General features: G+C 50.8%; 2 protein-coding genes across 3 annotated transcripts; both read left to right on the forward strand.

Moving 5' to 3' along the window:
* The first annotated feature begins 192 nt into the window (after positions 1–192).
* On the forward strand, positions 193–2,384 carry LOC120808370 (uncharacterized). 2 transcript variants are annotated; one of them, XR_013453412.1, is made up of 6 exons: positions 193–347; positions 444–950; positions 1,034–1,084; positions 1,530–1,672; positions 1,816–1,862; positions 1,961–2,384. XR_013453412.1 is itself a non-coding variant. In XM_040161257.2 (6 exons), exons 1-6 carry the CDS (start codon positions 266–268, stop codon positions 2,072–2,074), a joined length of 906 nt encoding a protein of 301 aa, XP_040017191.2. In that variant the 5' UTR covers positions 194–265; the 3' UTR covers positions 2,075–2,384. The 2 variants fall into 2 exon arrangements, 1 of the variants encoding a protein (XP_040017191.2); XM_040161257.2 differs by having other exon boundaries at positions 194–347; positions 1,530–1,634.
* A 1,828-nt stretch (positions 2,385–4,212) lies between these two features.
* Positions 4,213–8,264, forward strand: vrtn (vertebrae development associated). Its single transcript, XM_040161254.2, has 3 exons — positions 4,213–4,449; positions 5,097–5,428; positions 5,562–8,264. The coding sequence occupies exons 2-3, from the start codon at positions 5,117–5,119 to the stop codon at positions 7,317–7,319; spliced, it is 2,070 nt and encodes a 689-aa protein (XP_040017188.2). The 5' UTR covers positions 4,213–4,449; positions 5,097–5,116; the 3' UTR covers positions 7,320–8,264.
* The last annotated feature ends 2,197 nt before the right edge of the window (positions 8,265–10,461 follow it).

Below are 10,461 nucleotides of genomic sequence, written 5' to 3' on the forward strand. Positions count from 1 at the left end.
TATTTAAATGCATTGTGTTCTCCTCGCGTGGCAATATGGCTGCCCGAAAGAAGGGAAGGTGTTGTTTGCTATTCTTCTTCTTTGTCAACTCCTTTTCACCAACGAACTAAAACTAAAGCTTTACTTAAAACATCTAAAAAGTAAACAGCCCAGATTGTCATTCCAAAGCCGCGCCTCTTGCGGTTCCCCTCGTGTGGCTGCGGATGTTGGCCAACGCAGGAAGTGACTCGCGTTCAAGGTGGACCTCCCGTGCCTCCCTTTCACAATGCGGCCACTCGCATGCAGGATGGCGGCGGCGCTGGTCCACGCGCTGACGAGGCTGCTGCTCTTTGCTGTCGTGGCGACAGGCGAGTGAGGCGTCACCTCGTCTCGTGAGCTTTGTCGTTAAGTTTCTGATTGGGAGAATCTGACCCCCCCCCCCCTGTTTTACCTTCTTTCTCCAGGCGCCAATGGAGGACGCGGTCGGGCTGAAGGGGCTCATGAGATTACCGTTCCGTGTGGGGAGCGAGTGTGCTTGCACACGTGGAAGCTCAAAGCGAGCCGCTTGGCGGTTGTGGCGGCCGCACCACAGGACGGGGACCCAGAATGCGTCGTGGAAATCACAGACTCCACAGCCCCAAAAGTTTATTGCTGCTCAGGTGACTCTACTAGTGAGTCATGTCGAGATGAAAGCCGTTCGGCCTCGCCACAGTGGGACCTCGTCCCTGGGAAGACGCTGTCCCTGCAGTGTCTCCTCCTCCGCCCGCATCTCCGCCAGGTCAGACTGACGTGGGTGGATGAAGCCGGCGCCGAGGTGCGGGAGGACTCGCGGCATCGGGTCCAACGGGCGTCCGATTGCAACGTCACCCTGACCGTCACCTCGCAAGGTCCCGGAGACGAGAGGTTGAGGTGCCGGGCGACAGCGGGCGAAGAGGCCACGGCTTCACCGCTGTTGTGGGTCCGAGTCCCAGGTCCGTGTGATTGAGTCTGACCACTTGGTTCGTAGCTTTTAAATGCAACAAATGAATGAAAAACAGTGGGATTTTCTTTGAAGTTCTTAAGGGGAACGGAAGAGGTGTCAACATACCAGATCCTGGGAATCAAGGTACAGTATTATTGTGACCAATCTTTCCTTATGAAGACTGATTTATTATTCAAGGTGTATCTCATCTGATTTATTGTGACACAATATCGAGTGAAGTCATTTTAGAGGCACTAAATACTTTCCAATTCATTTCAATTTAAATAGAAAGAAAAGCAAGAGTCCAATGAGAATATTACTACGTTTGTCCCCTAAATGTGGCGGATATTTACCTTATTTTAGCTTGAGCTCGCTAACCTCTGTGGGTTTTTACTACTAAATAAATGAAACGGCCATGGATGAGCTTTTATTAACTGTTCCCCCGCACGGGTTTCACTATGCTAAGCTAACGGGCTAGAGTTAGCGTTACAGACGTGAGCGGTAACCATCTTCACGTCGACCTCTTGATAAGCAGTTGGCGTTTCCACCATTACCGAAATGAAACCTTCCAAATGGTTTTCATTTGCAGGCGGCGGCCGGGACGTGGTCGGCGGCGCCGTGGGCGCCGGGACGGGGGCGTGTGTGGTTTTGGCCGCGTCGGTTACACTGTTGGTCGTGAGGAGAAGAAGAACAAGTGAGTTCTTCTGAGACTCCGTGAACACGGGCTCACGCGTACGTACCGGCTACGCCCACGTGCACACGCGTGCACAACGCGCAACGTTGGTCCTGCTTTCGCCAACGCGAAGGTAAACGTGTCACAATCGTTCCATTCTAACATGTGAACATACATCTCTGCGCTCCCGTCTTCCATCCAGGGAACCGGCGGCCGGATGGGTCTCACCACACGACCAGCATCAACAACGTAACAACCTTTGTCCTTCCAAATCAGAATCCCCTGTGCGTCTGGCAGACTTCTTTTTTTATTGTTAAATGGACACGTGTGTGTGTGTGTGTCTTCAGGCGGGGGACGCAGACGACGTGGTCTACGCTGACATGGTTCTTCCCGTCGTCGGCGACCCAGCCAGGGTCCCCGAGCGCGAGTCGACTGAGTACGCCAGCGTCAGATACACATAGTCTGCATTGTGTCACTCCTTTGTGTGCGGGTAACAACTGTGTCCACATAAAACATCTAAACTGTTGCAGCAGTTGCTAAATATCACGTGCCCCGCCCTTTGACTCGGCTATTTCGCAACAGAAAGACGTTCATTTGGACCGTCGACATCAACGTGGGTGACTTCTCTTTATTGACGGCGACTTAATGCGCCGAAGTGCTTCTTGATTGTGAATATTTGTGAGGTTGTTCTCCCTCAAAACCGCATTAATTGTTGTGTTTAATGATCAAAAAAACATGCCTTCAAATCTAAAATAAATGTAAAGATGACAACCGTGGCAATTACTCAACTGTTATCTCAGAAATCTGTTCCAGGAGGTTTCAGGTGGTCAAAATGCAGATTTAAATGTAGTGTGGAGATCACTTGAGGTTTCAGCTCTTTCTTCTTTCCCTTGCCAGTACACACAGTCACACCTGCACACACACACACACACACGCACACACACACACAAACACACACACACACAGCAGGTGAGAGACTGCCGGAGCCGGTCCCAGTGTTGGCCTATTTGCATTTTAAATGCTTGCAGCCAGCCCACTGCTCTGTTCACAGTGCAGCGCGGCACGGCTAATCTACACACCTAAGGCGTGTGATTGGCTACAGCCAACAGTCTGGGGGAGGGAAAGGGGGGGGGAGATGGTGAAGACACAGACATTGACAAGAAACGGGGGAGATGATAAAAAAAGTGAGGAGGCCTCACCAGGACAGACTGCGTTTAGAGGCACAGCGCCGGTTATCTTTGTAGAACTGTCTTCGGTCGCCATCGTCTGAGGCCAAAACAGACCCGTGCCGTTGTGCCGGAGAGGAAGTAAGATCCCCCCCCGCGACATCTTCCACGCTCTGTCGCGGCCCGGGTTGGTGAATAGCACCACAGGTGGCGGGCATGATACGAGTGTTATGAGGCGTTTATCAAAAGGTCTGAGAGGGTGACCGCAGGATGAAGGTCTGAGAGGGTGACCGCAGGATGAAGGGAGCGTTTTGATTGGCTCGCTTGGCACGTCAGCAGCTCCTCGCGTGCATATTATCTTGATGGACCTGATATTTTTATTGAATATGTTAATAATTGTAAAAAGAAAAGCCGTTGACCTTTCAGCACCGAGCATGTCAACATTTACGGTAAATTGAAGTAATGACATCATCTCGCCGATTGTGTCCGAACAGACTGTGACTTTGAGGTCGGAGACGGCAGGAGAAGGGAATTACCACACAGATTACCATACCTTTTAACAAGTGGGTGTCTATACGCAGTGTCTCAGCCCGCAATGCCAGAAATACAAGGCTTAAAATCTTTTGTAAACCCCCCCACACACACACACAAATTGTCTAACCAGCTGATTAGCTTTGGGTCAAAGTCTCAAAGCGAACTCAGGCACCAGTTTGTCTGCCAGCCGCCCGGAGTGGACGGATCGGTGGGGGCCAAATGCTGCCGTCCCCTGGTGTGCGAGTGAGTGGGGGAGTGTGTGTGTGTGTGTGTGTCTCCGGTAGTGGGGCTGTGGGGGGTTGGGTCTCTGGGATTGTTGTGCGTGCGTGGAACAAAAGGCCTTGATTACTGAAATCCTGCAAAAGGCAGGCGAGGAGGTGTTAAAAGTGATACAGTGGAGAAACTAGCAGAACTGGGGGCCCCCCCCTTCTCCGGGGAGCCCGGGTCCACACCCTGTCTGCACATCGGCTCTAATCCACAAACTGCCCGTGCGGGGCAGATGGAGGCATACATTCAAAAAATAAAAAAAAATCAAGAAAGAGCAAGTTCATTGCTGCAGTTTGCATTGAGGATTTGAAGATTTGAAGCCAACCGATCCGTGAAAGTAACCTTGGCAACACATGTGTGCCGACATGGAGCCAAATACAACACTTATTGCACGTCACGGAAGATAAAAAACAACAACAACAACAACCTTGAAGGTGAATTGCTGACGTCTTCAGTTGTCTTTGATTAAGAGGAAAAACCCAAAGCGGTTCCGATGAAACAAAAGCATGGATACCTGTTCGCTCACGGGGCCCCTCGGAGCGCCCCGCGCGGGGGGGGGGGGGGCGACACGTCGGCTTTTGTTAACACTTCACATTGAAATTGACCCTGTGCGTAGTCTGCTTGAGGAAGGAAGAGGGGGGCGGCTCTGGGACACCCCCCCCCCCCCCCCCCCAAAAAAGAGAAGCGAATCTACGACGAAGAGTTTCCTGGAGGGAGGTGCTGCTTATCGCTCCCCAAAAGCTCTCCAGCGCGCACCGGAGGGCCGCGCACTGTGGAGCGGCGCGCGCACAATGGACTAGAGAGCGCGAGACCAACACATCAGCTGCGAAGCTCCGCGCCGCATAACGAGCGACTTTCCGGACGATCGGGTAGGATTTTTTTTTTTTAGCCTCGCGGAGGTGTTCCTCGTTTTGAATCGCCACGCGCCTTTTTTAGGTTTAGTTCATTTCTAAGGGAATAATTTGGATTAGAAGTATGATTTGAACCACGAACGGGCCTCGGTCATCATCACGCAGCGCGAGGAGGGCCTCGTAAGGTATCGACTGAAACTGAGCAAAGTAAAATGGGCAAATGTCACAATATCAACAATATAATCTAATTCTAATGGCTTTTGATAAAATGTAATCTGTATAAACCAAACAAATAGATCCGTTGGATGTATTCTGAAGTCATGGTGTTTAATTTAGCAATAATAAAAAAAAAACGTGTGACCAAAGCAAATGCGTTTGAAGATTTACATTTTTAGGAATTTATCTTTGGTATATGTGAGCTGTATTTACGTTGTTCCAACACTAAACTGCACCGGCAGCCATGTGATTAGGCTGCAGCTCTCTGATTGTGGATGGCAGACAGTGATCAACATAATCTGTTCAACTAATTACAAAGGTGTGAACATATTCCCTAAGCTTGTCTCGCTATTGTTGTCTGTCGCTGAACTTCTCTGAGTCATCTGAGCGTCCCTCTCCTCCATTCCCTTTTGTTCACCGTTCCCCCTGTTCCCCCTCCTCCCTCCCAGCTCCCACCAGATAACCAGGTATGATTCAGAGGAAGGAGGTCGTGTTGTCTGTTCTGGGGAATCTCCAGGAGGCCACGGAGAGCTCCGGCCTGGACACCCTGAGCAGAGTGGCCCTGGAGGTCGAGCAGGCTCTCGCTAGCTTCCGGCTCCCGCAGACCCCGTGTCGGGATTTCCCCGAGTGGACGGGCGTGGACGAAACGGCACACGGCCTGTACCCACCCGATGCGCCCGCGGGCCTCCTGCCTCTGAAGTGCCTCGGCGAGGGCAACCTCCTGTTTGATGCAGTCAGCATGCTGTTGGTGGGCAACACCGGACTCAGCCTGGAGCTGCAGGTGAGAAGCGATGATCTATCACCTCAATGCGTTTTGATCTAAATGCGCTCTTTTGCACTCGTGCGGTCAATGCAGTCTCTGTTAAAACGTGCAATTTGTAAAATAAATCCCCGTTCATTTCGCTCCCCAAAAGGTACGGACGGTAGCGGAGATGGTGCTGTGGAAGAGATACTACCTGTCTGGGATGATCGATTCAAAAATGATGCTTCAGGCTGTTCGCTTCAGCCTCTGTGCCGAAGAGTCCGAGGACATGCTAAACCTCCCCGTTGCTGTCTTGGAGGCCATTTTTGATGCCGATCTCAAAGCGTCCTGCTTCCCCGGCTCCTACGCCAACATGTGGCACTTGTACGCGCTCTCATCGGTGTTGCAGTTCAACATCTACTCCATCTACCCAATGTTCAACCTGAAGATACGACCCTATTTCAACCGCCTGATAACACCGAGGACCTGGCCTCAAGGCCGCGAGACGCCGACCCTCCACATCATGTGGTCAGGCAGGCTGCAGTCCGGCTCCTCGTTCAAGCCGAACCACTTCGTGGCACTGGTCCGGACAAGCGACCTCGCGACCGGAAGCCCCGACAGCGAGCAGAGGGCGTCGCCCACCAAGAGCGAGGAGCTGCAGCACCCGGAGTCGCAGCTCTCCTACCCGGGTCTGAAGGACAAGTACAACATCACCAAGAGGACCTTCTACCGCTGGAAGAGGCAGACGCAGGAGCACTGCAAAAAGTCAGCAGCCAGGTACGAGGCCAAGTATTTCCTGCAGGCCTGCTACTTGGAAGGCAAGCTGATCCCTCTGCACCAGTTTAAGGAGTTTTTCCCTGAGATCTCGAGGTCGTCGTACTACAACTGGAAGCACGAGCTCCTGAAATCCGGCGGTAGCTTCTCCACCTCGTCGTCCGCCGGGGAGATCAGTCCGGGAGAGAGCACGGAGCAGGAGGCCTGGTCTTCGCCAGAAGCCAAGCAGGACGAGCCGGACCGCCATGAGAACCTGGTCGGCATGTTCGGCCTGGGCAAGGTGGACGTGGAACGGGCCCAGAACGTGGCTCACATGCAGGAAGCGAAGCGCTGTCTGCAAAATTGCATCGCCGTGAACGCCTCCCTGCCCTTCAGGATCTTCAAAAGAAATTTCCCCGGGATCTCGAGATCGACGTACTACAACTGGAGGAGAGAGGCCCTGCTGTTCAGGGGGGGTTACAAAGGTGGCGTTGGCAGCAGTGAGGACAGCTCAGATGACAAGAGCCAAAGTCCAAAGAATCGGTCTCCGGCCGTGCTCAACGGCAACCAGCATTTCGTCCCTAAAGCGAGAGTCTGCAGGCACAAACACAAAATCTTCAGGCTGGCGTACATGAGTAAAAAACAGCTCAGAGATGCCGCGAAGCTTCATGTCCAAAAGTCCAAATGGTCCCTGACAAAGTTCAAGCTGAAGTTCCCCTCCATGTCCCCTTGCTTTTACTGGCTGTGGCGCAGCAGTCAGAACCGCAAGGAGAAGAAGAAGGAGGCTGTGGCGCAGAACGCGGGGGTCGACCTCCCGGAGGGGCTCGAGGTCGCCGCCGCCGCACAAGACCGGATGATTCCGACGAGGGTGGAGAGTGAGCACGTGCTCCCGCTCGTTGAAAGTCCCAAATACGTAGGAAGGTCCCCCTTCGATGCCCCACCTTCAAAGCACGCGCTTCGCGGCCAGGCCCCCATAGAGGCGCAGATGTTTGCGATGGATGTTGTGGCTCTGGCCAACTTCAAGGCCAAGGCCAAGCTGTTCCTGCAGCAACGCTTTGAGGAGAAGTCCTTCCCCACGTTCAAAGAGTTCCGGTCCTACTTCCCCTTCACCCCTCGCTCGACGTACTACATGTGGAAGCGAGCTTTGCATCACGGCGTGTCACTGGTTCACGGGTAAATGCGTCGTGGCTTTTTATCTAACGGAGAGAGTTGGATGTCGGGAGCTACTTGAAAGCTTTGCGGGAGAACCTGCCGGCCACAAAGAACCTCGTGCAACCCTCTGACTGCAAACACACTACCTCAGATTTCAGGCCGCCATGTTGTCGCGCTCTCAAAGACTGTTAAGTGCACTGGTTTAGCATCTAAATGCTTTGTGTCCTTCCTCTGCCCCGCCACCTCGGCTCCTTCCTCCCTCCTGGACATTTGCACATGTGTGAAAAGAAACCGAGATGTGGGTCGGTTTAAACCCTGCAACAGCCCCTGCAGGCAAATGGGCAGTTCAAAGGTGCGTTTCAATGGTTTCATTTAGTTTGAAGGAGTTTCTTCTTTATTTTTGCATTATTCATTTTTAAGTGCATGCTTTTCTCATTTGATTTTGTTGAAGTTTCTGATATCGCGGAGGGCGATTCTTTAAAGTTTTGTTGTTTTTGATTCTTTGAATGTAAAGAGAAGCTGGTATTTGATGTCAGAGAGGAGTTTACACTCAAACCTTCTCTGTAAACAGGGTTCCTGCCTGTTTTCATTCCTTTACTTTTGACTGTTGAATGTACTCTCATTTTGAGCGCGAGCTTTAAGGTGATTGTCTCAGCATTTGGGTGTGTCTTTTTTTTTTTTTTGATGACCTACTTGAAATGCCTTCTTGGATTGTGATGATTGTGACCATATCATGAGTTTTGTAATGCTCACACTGTATTTGCACTGAAATGGTTCCCATGACACATAGAATGCATTTCCTTGACCACCGTGCACCCTTTTTAAAAAAAAAACGTTTACATTGTTTCTATACTTGAAAACTGAATATAACCGAAACAGGTTAATATTTTCTTTGCCGTTTATTTCCAAACTACCTATTTGCTTTAATGTGCAATGTTTTTCAGTAAATAAAAGTTCCAGTTCCTCTCTTTGGGCGACCAAGCCAACGTGTTTTGTTCCAACCCTAAAAAGCGCAAGTCACCGGTCGCTCCTCGCCTGCTGTTTAAACGCTGGTTCATCACGTCTGCTCACTAATGGCGACCACGCTAATTCATAACGCCACCAGTTGCTTCACGCTCCGCAGTGTGTGACGCTGCAAATGTCATCTCTGTAATCCCCCCCCCCCCTCAATCATTTGGTCTTCCTTCCATGTGGGCGAGTGCTCGTCCAGGCATTGGCCCTCCTAATCTCACGCCCCATCAGCGGCGCCTTCCTTTCACTCTCACTTGGGATAAATTGGCGTCGCGTGTTTTGCGGCAGAGAGCTCTGCAGCACGTTATGACCCAGAAGACACAAGCCGCGTCCTGCTGACTTAAATCGGGTCCACGACCGGTGTGCTGCAAAAAAAGAAAAGGAAATAGAGAAGCAAATTGCTCCCTCTGCGTCACCACGTGCAAAATGTGTAAACAAGATCAAACCGAGCCGGCGAATAGAAATGAGCTCCGAGGCCGGTTTTTGTGGGTTTTGCTCACCGCCGTTTCTCTATTTATCCAATTGTGCTTATGTTAATGTGGGTAACGGTCCGGGGTAGACGGGATGGAGCACCGGGGGAGGGTCTAATTGTATGCATGGGACGGAGGTGTTTGAGATAAGCCCAGGAACATCCAAGAGTTTAGGGGGAGGGCGAGAGGCGCAGAGAGAAAGCCAGGAGGGGGAACTATTGTTTGGGTCAGGTGATACCGACGACGGCACCACTTCATTTGTAATATTCCAGCAATGTGTCGTCTTAGTCTTCCTTGTTTTGACCTGTTTGATTGTAAATTTCTTTTACATGGGACACTAATCATTTCTGACATTTGGGGATATTTTTAGGCAAAGCTCAAAGGTAACATCACAATTATAATTTGGGGCTCTTTTTATTTTTAATCTATTCGCGTTGTTAGATTTTTTTCTACATTCACCAATAATGAGCAATCATCAGGTTTTCTGGTGATGTCTTCCTGTTAAATCTTTCAACATCTGCAAATGAGAGTATTTTAAAGGCCATTTTCTACAAACGCCTGAGCTAGAATTCTCCCCCAGTAGAACTGACTCTCACCTAAACTTAGTTTCATCCCCATCTATATTCTGAAGAGTACACAACGGCGCCTGTTCATGCATCATTCACAGCCCGATCCCCTTGTGAGGACCACACCATCGAATAGAAGCGCTGAACTGATTTCTTAAAGGTAAACGTTTGTGTTGCTGGTTCGATTAGCCGGATGAGTTGTGGGGAGTCCTCCCCCCCCCCCCCCCCGTCCTCCCCCCCCGGGACCCTCTAGGAGGAGAGAGGCACCGAATTGGAGAGCAGTTTGGACCTATGAACTGTCACATGCAACCCTGTCGTTCAATAGCCATGTGTGTTTAAACTTAAACATCTCCCGGACTGATCCCGTCTCCATCTTCATTAGGAGGAGGTCTCCATGGCGCCGAGCTACTCTACGTCGTCTCCCTTAAAACAACCGCGTGAAGATAACGAGTGTTGGAAGGTGGGAGCGGATGTCTGCAAGGACTTTGCATACTGCAGTCGGTGAGGAAGCAGAGGAGCATCTCAAGGATCCGTGACCCTCTGGGGGCTTGTCAATCACCCTCGATAGGAGGACCCTGACATGTGACTGGAATCATTGAAACAGGTGGACATTTTCTGATTCCATACCTGCTCATAAGGGGAAAAAAAAATACACTCCAAACCGAGTGGCGTCTCAGGGAACCACGTTTCTTTATTCCCAGCAGATTTAGACTGCCCACCAGGGGGCAGCGTTTGGCTTTAGACGTTTCGTGGTGGAAACGCTCACTCTGGGCCGGGTCTCTTGGTTTGGAAAGAAAATGTGTTGCTGTGCGGCTCAGGCTGCACAGAGCAGATATCTCTGGTGATAACTCCATTAATAAACATAATTCAACTTTTTCAGCCAGTAATGCAGAAACCAGATAACGTCTGGGAAACAAATTGTATAATGAGGGATTAAAGGGTACAGGAAGCAGACGAATGAAGCACTCTAAAGCATCTATTCTTACGCTTATTAAATGCGAGTCACGTGAAAGTAGAATAATAACATTCCAGGCTTCAACAGCGAGCTAGAGGAAAGATGGTAGATACAAAGCTTATTACGGGTCCGACATGACCTGAGTTTCCTATTCCATCCCCCAAA

The sequence above is a fragment of the Gasterosteus aculeatus genome, chromosome 18 (genome assembly GCF_964276395.1).
Source record: "Gasterosteus aculeatus chromosome 18, fGasAcu3.hap1.1, whole genome shotgun sequence".
NCBI classification, from domain to species: Eukaryota; Metazoa; Chordata; class Actinopteri; order Perciformes; family Gasterosteidae; genus Gasterosteus; species Gasterosteus aculeatus.

Coding starts and splice junctions, on each gene's coding strand:
- LOC120808370 (XM_040161257.2), top strand. CDS start 266: ATGCGGCCACTCGCATGCAGGATGGCGGCGGCGCTGGTCCACGCGCTG. Junction 951..1,033: donor GTTGTGGGTCCGAGTCCCAG/GTCCGTGTGATT, acceptor TTTTCTTTGAAG/TTCTTAAGGGGAACGGAAGA. Junction 1,635..1,815: donor CGTGAGGAGAAGAAGAACAA/GTGAGTTCTTCT, acceptor TCTTCCATCCAG/GGAACCGGCGGCCGGATGGG.
- vrtn (XM_040161254.2), top strand. CDS start 5,117: ATGATTCAGAGGAAGGAGGTCGTGTTGTCTGTTCTGGGGAATCTCCAG. Junction 5,429..5,561: donor GACTCAGCCTGGAGCTGCAG/GTGAGAAGCGAT, acceptor GCTCCCCAAAAG/GTACGGACGGTAGCGGAGAT.